Here is a 19,583-nt window from a genome sequence, read left to right on the forward strand (position 1 = left end):
GATTTCCTGAAAATATGTACGATATTTGAATATTATGGAATTAATGCACGTTTGGGAAAAATACTGCTATTATGTTGAAACGTGTATATATGTATGAGATGTCAGAAATCATGATTTTTAGAATACAATGTATGGTTTTATACAGCAAATGTGTGGCATGAATATTATTTTACGTGGAGAAATATTATGATATGATAATGATATGAATGCAGTATGGTTTGAGAAATTATGAAAGTAAATAGTACATTATGATTTTGACAAATACATGATAAAATGATTATTTTCAAAATGACGTATTTATGTATGATTTCGGCGCAAGGCCGTATTTATGTATGATTTCGGCGCGAGGCCGTATTTATGTATGATTTCAGCGTGAGGCCATATTTATATATGATTTCGGCGCGAGGCCGTATTTATATATGATTTTGGCATGAGATCGTATTTATGAAATGTGCGGCGTGAGGCCGTACTTATGAAATTATGAAAGATGCTATATTATCATGTACTATATGTTATCAGAACCCGGATGTTAATTTAGTTCAGTTCAGGAGCACGGTCCCGTAGCTATATATAGATCATATATCTATGTTCAGATTAGTGCTAACCACCCTATGAGGGGGTGGGAGATGGATAGTCGATATGGCTTTCAGTGTAGAGTTGTAGATGTCTACCTGGCAGTCTGGACTAGGATGTGGCGGGCCCATCATACTTACAGACACTTTTGACTTTGCAGTGGTCGGCCAGCCATTGTGGGGTCCCGCCTTCGGGCTACATAACCCATCATGGGGGGTAATGCATGACATCAACTAGTTATTCATCCTGGGTATATTTTCAGTATTATCAGATATAACAGACAATTTATGAATGATATGAGTTACTAGAAAATATGAAAGTATATGATGATTCAGTATGTTATGACGTATGTTCTCAGATATATGAAATGTACTGTATATGTATAATTGCATTAAATGTTCATGTTGTCAGACATTTGTATTTAGTTTATTTTCCCTTATTGAAAAGTGTCTCACCCCCAAACTTAATCAATTTTTTAGGAGACCCTGTGAGACTAGCGGGTCGTGGCTGCCGTTGAGTTTGTTGAGTTACCCCATTAGGAGGGTAAGTCTTGTACTAGGATCAGTAGTTTTTTTTGTATGATCCTAGGGTTATTTTGATATTTTGGAGATTTATATAAATACTGTATTTTGAGGATGAAGTAGACTCTGGTATTATGTAATTATTGGTCTGATTGATGAAATATATTTTTACTGCTGCTTAGATTTCCGCTGTGTATGTCAGGCTATCCCCATTACCCACGCATTGGGGTTGATGTTGTTATTATTTATGTTTGTTATGTGATAACTTAAGGGGGTCGTTACACCCTATCCACCAATTCAGTAAAATCCTATAATTTCATTATCGACACCTACTTATGTATTTCTTTCCTCAGGCCTTTTTCAATTTGCCATACCTTTTTCGCCTCATCTGGTATTATGTACGGGAAGAAGTGAGATAGTTCGATGAACCTCGCCGCATACTGCTGTATAGTTTGCTGTCCCTACTTTCGATTCAAGAACTCCTCAATCTTTGCTTCCCAGGACGAGGCTGGGAAATACTTGTCAAAAAATATCTCCTTAAATCGCTCTCATGACATCTCCACAAGTATTATCCTCTACTGCTTTAAGAGTTTCACCACCGACCACCATCTCTCGGTTTCTCCAGTCACTCTGTAGGTAGCAAACAGCACCCTCTGCTTCTCTAAATATTATAGCACTACAAATATTTTCTCGATCTCCTGCACCCAGTTTTCAGTGGCTGCAAGGTCAATTCGTCATGAGAAAATCATAGGATTCATCTTAATGAATTTCTCTATCGAGCTGCCGTGTCCTTCAAATGAACCACCTAGCTCCCTAGAATTCCTGACAATCTTAGCCATGACTTGTTGTGCCATGTTGCGCAAAACTGCATTTGAATCTCCACCCGCAGCGGCTGAGGGTTCAGCACCCTCATTCTCACTAGCATGGGTACTACTACCACCAGGGTCCATCCTGAAAAAACAAATAACTTAAATCAGAACCCCTTCACTATACATATCATCCAACTCATATAATATGTTTTCTTAATTAATTCATCACTCTTGATCTTAATTCAAGGTTCAATCTTGTAACCTAGATACCCAACCTGACGATAGTTTACCATGACTTTCTTGAAATCGTTACCCCAAGAAAATCACACAAACCACCACTGAAGTCCTACATCTAGAATACAAAACTAGGCCTCAAATTCCCTTATCCTATACTCTGGTATTATTACTGCTGCATTCTAGAGTCTACAGAACCTAATATCCTAGGCTTTGATACCAAACTGTAACGATCCCCCTTTCGGGCGTTGTTACTTTCCTTGTGGGCCTTGCACCCGTGGCAACAATAGGTACTTATCAGAGCACTCACTGAGATTGAGGCGTTATGTATCACCGTCCCTCAATTCAGCAAGCCTCCAGGTAGAGAGTCTTACTTCGCCATAATCTTCATAAGCGAGAGTTCCCGAGAATCGGGGGTAACTACCCCTTTGCTCTGATACCAAACTGTAATGATCTGCTTAGATATTCATATAATAAAAGCAGAATAAATAAAATAGTCAACTCGAACCCGTGGGTAACAGGGACACCTGTCATACGCAACGGAACCTAGGCAGTGGTAAATGTAAATCACAAACTCATAACCACAAAATACATAATACCAGAGTCAAGCATATCTCAAAATATTGTGTTTATATACAATCTCCCAAAAATACAAAAACATCCCTAGGATCCCATATCCAAACACTTCTGATCCTTGTTCAACTTACCCTCTTAGCGGGGTAACTCAATAAACACAACGGCGGCCACGCTTCGCCGCTCTTTCGGGGTTTCCTAAAAATCATTTAATGTTCGGGGGTGAGGCACTTCTTAGTAAGGGAAAATAAATTAAATACTGATGTATGACAATATGAACATTTAATGCAATTATACATATACAGTACATTTCATATATCTGTAAACATTCATCATAACATATTGAATCATCATATACCTTCGTATTTTCTAATAAACCATATTGTTCATAAAATGTCTGTTATAGTTGATAATACTAAAAACATATTTAGGATGAATAGCTATCTGGTGTCATGTATTACCCCCCATGACGGGTTGTGTAGCCTGAAGGCGGGACCCGACAATGGCTGGTTGACCATTGCCGAGTCAAAAATATCTGTAAGTACGATGGGCCCGCCACACCCTGATCCGGATTGTCAGGTGGACGTCTACAACTCTACAATGAAAGCTACATCGACTATCCATCTCCCACCCCCTCGTAAGGTGGTTAGCACCAATCTAAACATAGATATCTTATCTATATAGCTACGGTACCGTGCTCCTGAAACTGAACTAAACTAATATTCGGGTTTTGATAACATATAATACATGATAATATATCATTTAATATAAATAGATTGATAGCATTTTCTATAATTTCATAAATACGCCCTTGGGCTGAACATTTCATAAATACGACCTTGCGCCGAAATCATACGTAAAACACAACCTTGCGATGGCTATCAATCACGGCCTTGCGCCGAATATCTCTTACATAACATTCTGAATAAATAAATCAATTATCATGTATTTTCAAAATCATAATGTAATGTTTTATTTCATAATACCTGAAAACATGCTTTATTCGTAAAATTGTCATATCATAATACTTTTCATGAAAAATAACATTCATGCCACAAAAAACTGAGTAAATCCGTACATTTCATTCTAAAATCACATTTTCTATATAACAGCAGTATTTTCCCAATAATATACATTTTCTTAATAATATTCAAATATAATACATGCTTCCCTGAAAATTAATTTGTTGATAAATAATAATGATACGTGTGAAAAATAACTGCTTTAATTTATTCTCTTACCTGACACTGAGAAAAAACCCCCTAAAAATGCTTGTCCTATACCCCAAGGTTCCCCGTTCAATACCATGAAAACCATATATCCCAGAACAAAATATTACAATTTCTACGTCTATAACATTTCCTACAACTGTTAGAAAGTCAAATTTAAAAAAAAAAAACAAAAAAGTCTTACCCTGAATCTGGGATGAAATCCAACTTCATCCCACTGATGATCCGCCCCGACAGAGTTAGGGAGAACTTCCCCAGGAGCGTCGTGGTGGCCTCAGATTGTCGCTCCGGCAGCTAAAGGGGCCAAAATCGAAGAGAGATGAGGGAGAGACCGTAGAGAGAGGAGAGAGGAGAGAGAGAGAGAGAGAGAGAGAGAGAGAGAGAGAGAGTTTCTATGAATTTTTTACGTAAAAATCCAAGTTTCATCTATTTATAGGACCGAATTCGTCGACGAGACACGTCACCTCATCAATGAGTCCTGTATAAAGTTCGTCGACGAACCTGCACCATCTTCAACGAATTTCAGACTTCCAAAATCCTCTCTTAGTATCTTCTCGTCAATGAAACTTGTCTTCATCGACAAGGCCCTCTTATACCCTCGTTGTCGAATCCCCTGTGTTCGTCGACGAGGACTTGATAAATTTTCTTGGGTTATTGCATTCGCGTTGGTCGACGAAGTCGGCTGCCTCCTTCTGTTACTGTTTCCATTTCCCTCCCTCTTTATTTAAATACCATTATTATTCATGTCATTACAAATCATACGTTGAAAGAGGCTTCTTGGGAGTCTGAGAAGCAGATGAAGCAGAAGTATCCGCAATTATTTCAAGAAGCTTAAGTAGTTAGGTAATATTTCTTTTGCAGGTACATGTAATAGTTTAGTTAGTAAGTAGCATTTTAGTTTTAGGGGAATTTTATTTTGTATATGTAATCTCCCAAAACTCGGAATGTAACCACAGTATTCCTCTATCATAAGAGAGGGTAAGTAATAAAATAAGTAGACTGTTTTGCTTTAAGGGATGATGAATCGCATGAATAGAAAAATTCGAGGATGAAATCTTATAAGGAGAGGAGAATGTAGTGACTAGGAGAAATTATAATATTTAAATAATAAAAGTAGGAGGGAAAAAAGAAATTAAAGAAATAATTAAACAGGACCTCGTCGACGAACACAGGGAATTCGTCGATGAAAGAACAAGAGTGTCTCGTCGACGTGAGAGCGTTTCATCGACGAGAAAGTACCAAGTGGATGTTTTGGGCATTTCTGAATTTTGTTGACGAGGAGTGAGTTCGTCGACGAATTGTCTTCGAGATCTCGTCGACAAGATGACGTGGCTTGTTGACGAAGGCTATAGTATAAGTAGCCCTAAACGCATTTTTCAGCTCATTTTGGCCGCAGAAATTCTCTCTCTCTCTCTCTCTCTCTCTCTCTCTCTCTCTCTCTCTCTCTCTCTCTCTCTCTCTCTTTGGTTTTCCCTCATTCTTTCTTAATTTTTGGGCCCATTTTTTGCCGAATCGACGATCCAAAGCCACCACAACACTCCTAGAGAAGTTCTCTACATTTCTACTAAAGTGGATCGTTGGTGGGATGGGTTTGGAATTCATCCCAAATTCAGGGTAAATGTTTTATTCAATATTTGGCTTTACTATAGTTGTAAGAAATGTTATATACGATGAAATACTAAAGTTTAGTTCTGGAGAATATCATTTTCAGGGTGTTGAACGGGGAATCCTGCGGATATAAGACTGTTTATCTTAGGAGCTTTTCAAAAATCAAGTAAGGGGATATACTAAACTAGATGTTTTATTAAAAATAAGTATAATTTTATAGTATTTGATTTCAGGGAATATATATATGATTATGCATTATGTTGGAAAATACTGTTAAAAATGATGATATGTTTGGATATATATATATATATATATATATATATATATATATATAATACCCATTTATATAATACCCATTTTGTGTGGCATAAGTAGAAATTATGATGAATTACTATTTTCTAGGAATATGATAATATTATGGATTTTTATAATGAAAAACCAGCGTACGGGCCGAAAATTTATATGATTTGCCGACGTATTGGCCGAGTTATGGATATGTTTTTCCGGCATATTGGCCGAGTTATGGATATGATTTTCCAACGTACGGGCCGAGCTATGGATATGTTTTGCTGGCGTATGGGCCGAACTATAGATATGATTTGCCGGCGTATGGGCCAAGCTATGGATATGTTTTGTCGGCGTACGGACCGATGATTTTCAAGAAGTATATATATGCAAAATGATGTGATGATATTAACTTGGCAAATATTAGTATGAAATATCCATGTATCACAGTTTGATTATATGCTATATATTATCAGAACCTGGTTGACTTGATTTAGGCTAGCACTTGCACGGTACCACTGCTATGTGTTCGTGATCATCACGATATTGTGTTAACGCTGCTGTACGGAGTAGCGTGAGGACGGATAGTCGATATGGTTTTAAGAAGTGTGAGCACCCCTAGTGTACGGACCAGGTCTGGCAGACCCATCAGACTTACAGACTGTACTTTTGACTTGGCAGTGGTTTGCCAACCATTGTCAGGTCCCGCCTTTGGCCCATACAACCCAATCATGTGGGGGTAATACATGACAACAGTCAGCTAACCTACGAGGGTTGTTTTCGTATTATTATTATATGAGATGAATTATATGTATGAAATCCATTATGTTCTGTCATGTTATAATTATACATGTTTTTCCCATAAATGATACAGACATATTTACTAGATATGCTTATATATGCTATTGTGTATAACACGGTTAAACTCATGTTGCCATACACTAGTATTAGTTTATTTCCCTACTAAGAGGTGTCTCGCCCCAAAATTTCGTAAACATTTCAGCAGCCCTGGATAGGAGAGCGGATAAAACTCTGCTATGATAGTTATGGCTGATTTGCCCTCTCTGAAAGGTATGTATTTTGTGATAGGGTCAGATGAATTTTGTGGGAAGTGACCCTAGGACTCTTTTGTGGTGGTTTATATATGTAAATACAGTGGATATAGTAACTCTGGTATTGAGATGGTTGGTATTGTATTTGGTATTATGAGTTATTTATGATTTTACGTTTTTTGCTGCTTAGGCTTCCGTACTATATTTCTGTTGTATTCTTGGTACTCACGGGTTCAGGTTGATTATGATCTACTGAAATTGTTATAACGAGTTTTATTATATAATGGAAAAAAAATAAATATATATAGAAATTAAGCGGGTCGTTACATAGTCATTCCATCGTTTACCAACACTCATCCACGAAATACTTTCACTAGTATTCAATCAAATGGCAGCAAAAACAGTAAGCATTCATGAAAGTAGTGGCAAGTAAGCAGTAAACATTAAATTTACGCAATTCATTAACAATACCTCTATTGACAATGTGTGTTTAGTGAGGGAGACAAGTAGGTTAAACACGTTGATAATAGTTAGTGAGTTTTACAATGATTGATAAACAGTCATCCTCCCCTAAAGAGGTTTTTATGTAATTATCATCCTTATACTAGGAAACATCAAAGTGACAAATGAGTCACATGACTTTATTTGGCATATAAATAAACTACAAATAAAAAATAACTGTACACTAATATTTATATGATGGAAACTCATTTTAATTAGTCACAAATAAGTATAATGTCCCAACAAGCTTACCCGAAGCCGTGACACAAGGGCAGCCGCTGAGGCCACTGCTCCCCCAAGAAGCGAATGTAAGAATACGCTTGGAATGAGAAAGCCCTCACATGAGTACACATTGCATCTTCCTTGTCCAGCCGGAATTTGTGAATCGTCACGGAATTTGTTCTCTGGTAACTAAATCTTAACAAAAGCATGCAATAATAATGAGACAAAGCGTCAAAAGAGGCGTTCTTCTCTCTCATGGCCAACTTCTCCAAAAATCTCTCAGCGAAACAAGTCCTGAAGCTTCTCAAAGCAGAGAAAAACCCTCACTCGGCCCTGGCCCTCTTCGACTCGGCGACTTGCCAGCCGGGTTTTATCCACTCAGCCGCCATTTTCCAACACATCCTCCGCCGGCTTGCGGACCCAAAATTGGTCGGCCACCTGAGCCGAATCCTCGATCTCGTTCGGACACAGAAGCGCAAGTGCTCTGAAGATCTTGCATTGACGGTGCTTAAGGCTTACTCGAAGAACACTATGCCTGATCAAGCGTTGGACGTTTTCCAACGAATGTATGAGATTTTTAGTTGTAAACCTGGTATAAGGTCCTATAATTCTATGCTTAATGCTTTCATTGAGGCGAACCAGTGGGATCGGGCTGAGTCGTTTTTTGCGTACTTTGAAATGGTGGGTTTGTCGCCTAATTTACAAACTTACAATGTTCTTATCAAAATTTCATGTAAGAAGAAGCAATTTGATAAGGCCAAGAAGTTGATGGATTGGATGTGGAACAATGGAGTACAACCGGATGCGTTTAGCTATAGTACGGTGATTAATGCATTTGCCAAGAATGGGCATTTATCGGGTGCACTGGAGTTGTTTGATGAAATGTCTGAAAGAGGGGTTGCACCTGATGTTATGTGTTATAATATTTTGATTGACGGTTATTTTAGAAAAAAAGATCTTGCAGGGGCTAATGAGATTTGGGAGAGGCTATTAAACTCATCTTCTGTATATCCAAGTGTTGTTAGTTACAATATAATGATTAGTGGTTTGTGTAAGTGTGGGAAGTTTAGTGAGAGTTTGGAAATATGGGAGAGGATGAAGAAGAATGAGCGGGAGCTGGATTTATTTACTTACAGCACTTTGATACATGGTTTATGTGAATCAGGGGGTGTTGATGGGGCTGAAAGGGTTTATAAGGAGATGGTTGCAGGTGGGGTGTCTCCAGATGCAGCCACTTGTAATGCATTGCTTAATGGGTATAGCCAAGCAGGACAGATGAAGAAATGCTTTGAGTTGTGGGAGGTAATGGGGAGTGAAAGTTGTCGTAATATTGTTAGTTTCAATATATTTATTAGAGGATTGTTGGAGAATGGTGAGGTGGATGAAGCAATTTCTCTTTGGGAACTCTTGCTGGAGAGTCATTTTGTTCCAGATTCCAAAACTTACGGAATTTTGATTCATGGATTGTGCAAGAATGGATACTTGAATAAAGCTCTAAGACTCTTGAAAGAGGCAGAAGATAGACAAGATAATGTGGATGCTTTTGCATATTCATCGATGATTAATGGGTTGTCTAAAGGAGGAAGATTGGATGCAGCAGTGGGTGTAATTGATCAGATGGCCAAGCATGGCTGTAAACCAAATCCTCATGTTTACAATGCACTAATCAATGGCTTTATTCTGGCTTCTAAACTTGACGATGCAATCAGGTTTTTCAGGGAAATGGTACATAAGGATTGCTTTCCAACTGTTGTTAGCTACAACACTCTCATAAATGGTTTGTGCAAAGCGGAAAGATTTGGTGAGGCCTACGACATTGTGAAGGAAATGCTTGAAAAAAGGTGGAAGCCGGATAAGATCACATATAGTTTATTGATGAATGGACTTTGTCAAGGCAAGAAGATTGACATGGCCCTACAGTTGTGGCAACAAGTGCTTGATGAGGGTTTCAAGCCTGACGTAACTATGCATAACATAATAATTCATGGGCTTTGCTCTGCAGGAAAAGTTGAAGATGCTTTGCATCTGTACTCAAAGATGAAGCTGAGGAACTGTTTCCCGAACCTTGTGACCTTCAACACCCTCATGGATGGGTTCTACAAAGCCGGAGACTCTGAAAAAGCATCAGATATTTGGGCCTGCATCTTGGAAGATGGCCTGCAGCCAGATATTATCTCATACAATATTGCCCTCAAGGGGCTTTGCTCTTGCAATAGAATATCAGATGCCCTTGGGTTCTTGGACGATGCTTTGGATCACGGGATTCTTCCAACCGCCATCACATGGAACATACTTGTCAGAGCTGTACTAAACAATGGGGTTCCAACATTATGCATTTGGGTGTGAAATATCTCAAGAGTAAGTTTTAAACTCCTGCACTCTTGCATTCTTTTTAAAATTTGAACGGCTCTGCTTTATGGAGTTGATCTGCTTAACGATGAAAACTAATTAGTCATCAAAGAATTGTCTTTGTCCTCTTTTATACTTCTGTTCACACATTACTTTTGTGCAAAACTCCACTTTTTTATCAGGATAGTGACCGGAATCAGTCTTCTTTTGTCCATTCCTTGGAGGTAATCTCTACACATAATTCTGGGCTGAAAGGCTGGTACATTCCATCAATAATCATGCACCGAGACTTTGGATTGGAAGAGGGCACTTTTCTTTCATAAATATTTCAAGTATGTGTACTTTTCTAGTCATTCTACTGCTCTTTCTAATGTTCCTGCAAGGTGTGTCCTCACTCTGATGTTTTCCTGATGCCATGCTGATTCTCGCAGGTTAGATTTGATATTCTTCCTACATAGAAACAAGTCTGAGACAACCCCAGCTTACTGGTTGGAAAAATGGTGAAACATTGAAAATGCTGTAGTAGCTAAGTTGTCTTTTATTACTGATGTTGGATGTTACTGCATCCAACTTTGCTACTTGTACAGTATTTTTAACATATGGCTGGGGTTGGGCACCACTGGAAGCTCATATGCAAACCATGGCTCTTGGTTCAGAATGCTAGAAGCATGTTTGATTTATGGAATGAAATACATAGTCATTTGTATGAATAGCTACTGGGCAATTTCGACATAAAATCCAGCCTACAGTCAGTGACGTCTGACTGATTAAATGAACTACGTAGAGTTCTGATGTGAGCAAGATTCTGCTTATTAATTTTAGTGATGAGTTGCTCAACTGCTTCTTCTGTTCATTATAGTGTTATACTTTTATCATTAAATGTTGTCTGGCTTATCTTGTCATATTTTAAACTGGGAGTTTAGTAATGAAAAGAAATTATATTGACTGCTATAGATTATTTTGTTTGTTGTAAATTGATTATATGAAAATTGCTCCTTTTTTGTATATATAAGAAGAGATGGATTAAAGTTCACCATATAGCATCAGACTGTTTAGCATACATGGTTTTTGGTGATTGCAGACATGTCACCAGGACTAGATGTCATGATGCAAAAGCAAGCTCGCATGATTGTATCAAATCCAAGTAATTAGACTTGACTTGGGGTTATGTCTCATGCTATATATACAGTCAAAACAGTTGCAGTGAAAAATGTTGCAAGGGAATAATTATAATGATAGAAAGAAACACCATTCATTTTTCTTCTTTGTCAATTCCTGTCTTTTCTGTTCTTTCGGTTTCCAATGACATCCTCTGTTCGTAGATGAATTGAGTAAGCAAAGCTATCCAAATGAGCCCCAGACCTGCAACCTTTCGCCAATCTGACGAAGAGATGAAGGCATCAGCAATCCCAATGGCCAGCAAGCCCATTAATGCAAGGTAAATGTTCCTCCTTGTTTTTGATCCTGCACTTCGTTTCATTAGTTGTTTAATCTTTTTCACTTCCTCCTTCGCTTTTGCTTTTTCTTGTGGCGGTCTCTGCCCCAGGTTCTTGAAGAACATCCCTTCATTCCGGTCCCTCACAATTTGGCCTTCAAACTCTTCTAAATTCTTTTCATTCTTGTCAATTTCTATTTTGTTCAGTGCTGCAGATTCCTCAAAGGCTTGCATACGAGTCTCTATGTTCTCCATTATCTGCTAATAAAAAATGAATAAGAAATGGGTTATGAGCTGCAAGACCCTTGTTTTTCTATGGATTGGATGGACGGTTAAAAAGTCGAAACCGACCCTGGCTCCAGCTTCATCTAGTCCTTTCTGAGCATTTTCTTCAATCTCATCGAACTCGGCATTGGCCTCTTCAGCAAATTGGGTTAGATGAGCCGATCTCTCATCCAAGTAATCGGCAACTCGGACTTTTTGAGCTTGAAGCATTGCTATACTGGCCAGCAGCTCCTGCGTCCGGGCGTCGCCTTTGGGGTCCGGGCCATCTGAACCTGCATCTTCAGACTTGCAGAGGAAGAGGATGGAGTTTTTCTTGGACAATGTTTTTGTGCAGGGAAAACATAGTTTTGTAGGACTGAAGGAAATGGCTTTGAGGGCAATCATCATCCTCTCTCTACTTGCGGATAAAGAAGCGCAAGGGAGAATGGGGAGTGTGGTTTTAGATGGTAAACGGTTATACACAGTTGAACTATTTTGAGCCTCTCATTGATAAACATTATCGCTTTTAATTATAATAATTTTCTTGTGAATGAAGAACCATCCATTGAGATTTGAGAATCTGCATTATACCCGTTGAAGTAACGGAAAATTAAGAAAGAGGCTACCTTAGGATGGGCATGACGACCAAGGGCTCTTTACCAACTATATATATATATATATATTTATGTGTGTGTGTGTGTGTGCGTATAAAATAAGAAAATTAATTTCTTTTCTTTAAAACATTGGATATGATATGATTGGATTGCTTTAATTGACATTAAGAAAAATATTATATTTTAATGTTTATATCATTATAGATAAAAACTTAATATATGGTACACATTTTATTAGTATTATTATCTTCCTGTAAAAATATTAATAAATTTATTACTATTTCAAAATTTTGATTTTCTATATAAAATCTTTGTAATTATTATTTTAAATTTACTAATTATCAATTAATATGTTTTAAAAATTAAAATAAATTTAAATTTTGTTGTTTGGGGTGGCTTGTAGGTCTATAATTTTATTTTATGAAATTTATTTTTAGAAATTATACTATTATTTATCTAAACAACTTCACAGCAATTTTAAGATTTTTAGATTCAAATCTTAACCTATTTTAAAAAATGCAAATACAACTTTATATATTTTTTTCTTGAACTTGATTTTTTAGAAATTCTTTTTCTTACTTTTTAAAAGATAATCATAATAGTATATTTTGTCTACAAGATGATATACTATTCATGATATTGTGTAATGACATATTTACACTTTTTTTTTTTTTTTTGGCCAATTAAGTTTGTTTTCAGTTTAAATATTTAATTTATCAAAAATATATTTTATAGATCTAATTTTATCTAATTTTGGTTGAATTACTTTATAATATAATTTTTATAGAAATACTAAGTTTGACTTTTGAAAGAAAAAATGTTTTTGTGTACAAAATTTTGTGTTTACATAATTTACATTTTTATATAGAGTATAAATTTTATTTGTATATAAAAGTCTTGTCTCACTTTAAAACATTAGAAAACTTTTACTGACATATTCATTTACTCTATTTCTAATTCTACAATATATATTGTAGACACCCTAATTTGTCCGGAGATCTTATATTACAAAAATAAAGGGGGAAAAGAATTTTTTTTATTTCATACAAAAAAAATACAAATAAAGAAAATTTTGAGAGAAAAGGAAAATACATTTTTACATTGTGAAAATTTAAAAAAAAAAATGAACGGAAGAGGGTCAAGTAGTCTTCAAATTGCAAATAATTTTCAAACATGCAATTTGAAAAATGTGCAAAAGTCAACAATAAGTGGTGTTTGGGAGCAATTCAAACTTGCAAAGAAAATCAAGAATAAACTAAGTGGTGATTGGGAGTTAACTTTCGAATTGAAATTTTGATTAAAGCAAATTGGGAATTTGTTTTAAAATTTGATTGATCAATCAAATTGAATTCAAATTACCTTTCAAAGCCTATAAATAGAGGCTTTCTAAAGGTAAAAGGACAACACAAGAAGAGAAGAGGGGAAAAAAAAAAAAAAGTTTCGTGCTAAGAAAGAGTGAGGGAGAAAAAAAAAATTTATTTTTGCTAAAAATTCAAAATTGGAGGTGCCTACATAGTCAGCTTGACCTAAGTGATCGAATGGTGATTTCTATTCGATTGAACTGAAATTTTGACAGATTATTTATGACTCATCCTTATTTATTCTAAACGGTCGGATTATCATTTGGAGCTTTACAAGGTTGGTTTTATGGCTTGGACAGCAGTCCCACTGTAGCAGCAGTTTCAGGATTGGAGATGCCTACGCATATCAGCTTGATCTAGACGATCGAACACCCCATTACAACAGCAGCTTCAGGATTGGAGGTACCTGCGCAGTAAATTTGATCTAGTCGATCATATGACGATTTCTCCTTCGATTGAGTTCAAATTTTGATAAACTGTGCAGAACTCATCCTTCTTCATTCTAGACGGTCGGATTTTCATTTAGAGCTTTTTCAACATCGGTTTCGTGTCTTGGATAGTAGCTCCATTGCAGTAGCAACTTTAAGTTTATGGTTAAATTGAAGAAAACTCAATTGATAAGTAGACTATTTCTCTTTCGATTTTTTTTCTATTATGTCTTATGAGATTTTCTTTATTTGATTTTTAATTGGGTTTTTTTAAAAAAAAATGGAAACAAAAATAATGAAAAAAACATAAAAAAGAAAAAATCAGGAAAAATTTAGAAATTTTTTTTTAAAGTCGGGAAAAATATTTGAGTTATTTTGACTCACATTTTTTTTAAAAAAAATGGAAAATAAAATACCAAAAAATGAGGAAAAATCTTTTTAAAAAATCCTAGAAATTTTAGAAAAATGTAAGAAAATTTTAGAAAATGTTTACAAAAGTTTTGAAAAATCTAGGAATGTTTTTAAAAATATTTTTTGATGATTTTACTCGTTTTTATGTGGGTTGTCTAGGTGATTTCAAAAAGGATGTAGACACCCCAATTTTACCAGGCCTTCGTGAGAAAACCCGGTGTACTTAAACACTGACTTTATATCCCGAGTGTATTAAAATGAGTCCTCGCATTTTAAATGGAGTCCCTGTTCTTGAATCGAGTCCCAGATATTTTAAATTGATTTTCAACATTTTTCAAATTTGAATCTTTTATTTTTAGAGTCCCTATATTTTTAAATTGAGTCTGGATATTTTAGGTTGGGTCTTTCATTTTTTGAAATTTTGATTGAGTCCTGGAATTTTTAGATCGAGTCTTTGTTTTTTATTTTTATTTTTGGGCTTTATGTTGGCAAGAAAATAAAAAATAATAAAAAAGAAAAAATTCAAAAATTCAGTAATCAAAACTTGTCTAAATTTTCAATCCAATCAACACAACCAATATAGTTCCTTTATTCAAACACAACCAAAATAAATATTCAGCAAATTTCTAATATTCAACAAATACCCAATGAATATATAAACATATATGCAGGTTATAATTTTGCAAAAATTAAAAGAGTAAGAGAAGAAGAGCTAAACATGGGATTTTTTTACAAGGTTTGGCCAGCAACCTACGTCCTTGCCTCAAGCAACTCGCTGTGAGGATTTCCTTTCCACTTCGTTACTAGGTGAAGTAACCCTCTCTCCGTTCAAGGTGGAGTTCGCCTCTCTAACAAGAACAATCCTCTCGTTAGGTAATGATTCAAAGTTCCTGAATCGTTAATAACAAAAACAAGAAACAACTTTATTCGTACAATGAAATACTCTCAACTAGAGTAGATTTGTACAAGTTAATATCACAATATACTTCAATGAAAATCAATAAAGAAGATGAAGCTCAAGATTATATCACTAGTATTCTGATTAGAGAATGTGTATTTCGAGAGATTGAATAAGACATTCATGTCAAATTTCAGCAAGAACACAACAATTCTTTCATGAGAACTTTCAGTAGTATAACTTAAAATTTTGAATTGTATGTATGTTGTGTGTTAACCTAATTTGTAAAAATATAAAGTATTTATGGTGCAAAAAGGTTTCTTAGCGTTTTCCCCAAAGTTTTCTCTGAGTTTGGAAACCAAGAAATCAAATTTGAAAACAATATCAGTGCTGTTAAAAGTTTAAAACATAGATATCAGTCGACTAAGTCCGAGGGTCAGTCATCTAAGCTCTTTTAAAAATAGCACATTCTAAAAGTCAGTACTGAGTCAGTCGGCTAGACATGATAAGTCAGTCGTCTACTCCTGTTGACCTTATAGGTCACACCCTGGTTTTGATAAAGACAATTACAATTGTATTTAATAAATATCTAGTTCATGTGCAGGTTCATATTAGCATATCTTCAGTGGCACGTGAAAAGCTTAAAGACTTGAAGACAATTTCATACTCTTAATTGTAATAGTTTTTAAATGAAATTTGTCTGTAATAAGGGTTTTCGGTTTGTAATAAGCTCACACACATCACATGCATGATTTAATTTGCAAGCTCAAAACGAACCATAGAAAGACCTTAGGGTGAACCATCGGTCGACCGACACCGGAGTTTTTCGGTGTTTCCAAATTGGACCCAAGTGACCTTAGGACACTCACTTTTGCACTTGTATGTAATAGGCACTTGAATAAGGTTTGAATGTTGCAAGAAGGGACCGAAATGCACATTTGGTGCACTTTCGGTCAACCGGCCAACTCAGTTCAATTTGGCCCGGTCGACCGAAATCGGTCCGGGTCAACTGTTTGACCCAGGCCCGGTCGACCGAGCCCTTATAGGTCATTTAACCTCAGTCGACCGAACCTCCTGGGAGTCAACTTTTTGACCTCCCGGTCGACCAACCATATTTGTACTACATCTACCTGGTCGACCGAGGGGTCTTGGGAGAATTCCCAACAACCTGGTCGACCGAGCCCTGTAGTTCAAAAAGGCCCCGGTTGACTGAACCTCGGTATTTTTGAAAGTCGTCTTTTCCCGGTCGACCGACCACTCAGTTCAAAATGCCCCCGGTCGACCGAGCTACTTGAGTCCCGGTCGACCGAACCACTTTTGGTCGACCGGACCTCTCGGGTTGCTCCTATTTTTACCGCGGTTAATAATTTTTTAAACAGGGTTAAATTATCTTAAGTGTCATTAATCTTTTCCAAAAATCCCTAATAAGTCCCCAACGGTCAAAATTTTTAGTATGTCTATATACACTCCTTCATTTGGTGATTTAAGCACGGATTAGCAAAAAGATTAACAAAATTTCTCTCAAGCCAAAGTACTCATTTTTGCCTCTCATTACTCACACTTCTTTTGAAACCTACTCAAGCTTACACTCTTCATTCATCTAAATCATTTGTAAGTGTATTGAGTACTTTTACTTAAAGGTTAGCTCTCCATATTGTTGCAATATTTGAATCGATTTTTGAGAGCATAACCTAAGTTTTCTTAGGAGGCTTTGCCAATAAGCCTGCCCTAAGAAAGACTTGTTGTGACATCCCAAGTATTGCATTCTCGTTGCAATATCTTAGGAAGTTCGTTTTTGTTTGGAGATTGCAAAAATACTTTCAAACATTACCAAATATCTTGTGGTGCTCATATTGATATATTTGTGAAAAGATATTCGTGTGTGTGATATATCAATCTTTGTGGTATTATTTATACAAGTATATATATCATTTGCCGAAAACAAAGATTATCCTTTTTGCAATCCAAGCATATACGCATTCTATTGATTGGTAATATTGAGGCTTGTTTGATATTCTGTGTGAACACTCTTGACTGAATATTACGAAGTACACAGATTATTATTGACACTCTCTCACGTACTTGCTACACAGATAGAAAACATTGTTGAGAGTTGACATATTTAGACCACACAGAGCTTACATTTTAAATCATCTGTGGTGTTTGTGTTTGTGCGCATTTGTGGTACAAATCTGCTTTACGTGAAAGCACTCTTGTATTGTACCTTTGATTGTATCTCTGAGTGATTCCAGGCGTGGCCTGAGGGGGCGGTAATCCAGCCCGGTAAGGATTGGTGTAAAGGTTGAGGTCAGTCCTGTGTTAATTTGACCTGGTTTGTATAGGTGCCGCTCCACCCGTTTAAGTGAGCAAGGTATTGTGATAATCCTTGTGCTGGTTAGCCAAGGCGGGGACGTAGGCAGTTGGCCGAACCTCGATAACATATCTCTGTGTCATCCTCTCTTTACTGCTTTCTAGTGCTTATATGATTGTTTAAACTGCCTTATTTAATTTCAGGTATATTTACATTAATTGCATTAGATTGACCCTAGGCTTGTGAACATACTGTTGTTAAAAAGGAATACCTAGGAGGTAAAATTTAAAAATACCAATTCACCCCCTCTCTTGGGATCACGGTAAAGCTAACAACTCCTATTATGTTTGTTTATTAACGAAGTCACTAGCACATCAGTCGCCTGATGATGAAACAACAATCGCCTGACCACCTGGCCACTCTTTAAGTTTGGTTCCAAAACTTAACTTGTAACTTGGAAAAGCTTGTTTGAGACTTTATGAAAATATGTTTCATGATTAAAAATAGGTCTCTAAGTCCACAATACATCCTATGAGCTTCAATCAACAATTTTGAAATTTTGAAATACTTACACGAGACTTTAATAAGATAAAAAATTAAGTGTAACAACCCCAAAAGTAGTTATACTTGATTAGGGTTGTGATTCTAAAATAAATAAATAAATAAAATAATTAAATAATTAAATAATTAATTAAATTATATAATAATTATTAAATAAATTATATAATATAATTTATTAACATAATATTTTATATATATACAGAAAGGATTTCAATTGAAATCCAAAGAAACACCCCCCACTGGCCGTAGCGCTCTCTCTTTCTCTTTCCAATCGTCCCTCCTTTTCTCTCTCCTCATTTTCTCGACAAATATTCGGCCGATCGGAAAAAGGAAGAAACCGCTGGGTTCCTATCTTCGCCATCAATATTCCTACCCTAGTGGATTTGTCGTAGGAACGACGTAGGCACTACTTCTGGGGTAAGGTATACTCCCTCTCTTTCCTCAATTTCTCCTTAAATCTTTAACTAAATTGATGATCAGACACCACCATAAGGCCCTAGTCTCAGTCGTCATCATTTTGGTAGAAGCAAATTTTCAATTTGGGGGTCTTGGACACCACTCCAAAGTAATGGTGAGATTTAGGAAATTAAGAAAATTGGTTATTTTTTGGAATTTATGTCATGCCCCGAACCCCGAAATGGGACCCAAGGGTGAAAATATAATCTAACATGTCCCTGTATCTGATAAAACATCCAAAGATATAGTACAATGGATGAGGGTCCGACCCCATGGGATCCCCAGGCACCCTAAACATATCCAATCACAATCATATACACAACGGAAAAAGGTCATTCTATAACAATATATACAGTACCATACCAGAGTCTATACAAGAGTAGAACATGGTTTTATCAAAATGTACAAATGGGTGCCCAAATACATCTCAAAATGGCAACCCACCAAAAATGCAGTCCTAGCACTTACCTAAGCGCTAAACGCAATACACCGGCCACTACGCTCCCTACACTAGGACGCTAGTTCCGGTTACTTGAAAGACCTGTAAAAATGTATGTACAGCAGCGGTGAGACACCTCTCAGTAAAGAAGAACACAGGTTATATCGGTGTGTGGAATTTGAGTGTTATTATGATACAACATACACGCAGTTAAATGCACTCCAATACTGATTTCCACAGTGCATACACACACCCATACACATACACATGATCAGTAATCCTCGGTATCATCACACCCTTCGGCCTGATCTGCCGGTATAGGCTCACGCCCTCGGATATAGAGCTGAACACTCTTGCCTACATGGCAGGCGATAAACACATGCCCTCGGATATAAAGCCGGACACTCTCAGTACCTGGAACAATTCGAAACCTCGTTCCTACTAGCATT

General features: G+C 36.5%; 2 protein-coding genes across 4 annotated transcripts; one reads left to right on the top strand and one right to left on the bottom strand.

Annotated features, from left to right (window-relative positions):
- The first annotated feature begins 7,635 nt into the window (after positions 1-7,635).
- LOC131168570 (pentatricopeptide repeat-containing protein At3g09060) lies at positions 7,636-12,244 on the top strand. 3 transcript variants are annotated; one of them, XR_009140350.1, is made up of 5 exons: positions 7,636-9,965; positions 10,139-10,288; positions 10,388-10,749; positions 11,279-11,394; positions 11,599-12,244. XR_009140350.1 is itself a non-coding variant. In XM_058128101.1 (2 exons), exon 1 carries the CDS (start codon positions 7,863-7,865, stop codon positions 9,951-9,953), a length of 2,091 nt encoding a protein of 696 aa, XP_057984084.1. In that variant the 5' UTR covers positions 7,657-7,862; the 3' UTR covers positions 9,954-9,965; positions 10,139-12,210. The 3 variants fall into 3 exon arrangements, 1 of the variants encoding a protein (XP_057984084.1); XR_009140349.1 differs by having other exon boundaries at positions 7,639-9,965; positions 10,139-11,394; XM_058128101.1 differs by having other exon boundaries at positions 7,657-9,965; positions 10,139-12,210.
- Positions 10,938-12,105, bottom strand: LOC131168571 (uncharacterized). Its single transcript, XM_058128102.1, has 2 exons — positions 11,743-12,105; positions 10,938-11,649 (listed from the first exon to the last, which is right to left on the bottom strand). Exons 1-2 carry the CDS (start codon positions 12,061-12,063, stop codon positions 11,209-11,211), a joined length of 762 nt encoding a protein of 253 aa, XP_057984085.1. The 5' UTR covers positions 12,064-12,105; the 3' UTR covers positions 10,938-11,208.
- Positions 12,245-19,583: the final 7,339 nt, after the last annotated feature.

Source organism: Malania oleifera, chromosome 11, assembly GCF_029873635.1.
Source record: "Malania oleifera isolate guangnan ecotype guangnan chromosome 11, ASM2987363v1, whole genome shotgun sequence".
Classification (NCBI taxonomy): Eukaryota; Viridiplantae; Streptophyta; class Magnoliopsida; order Santalales; family Ximeniaceae; genus Malania; species Malania oleifera.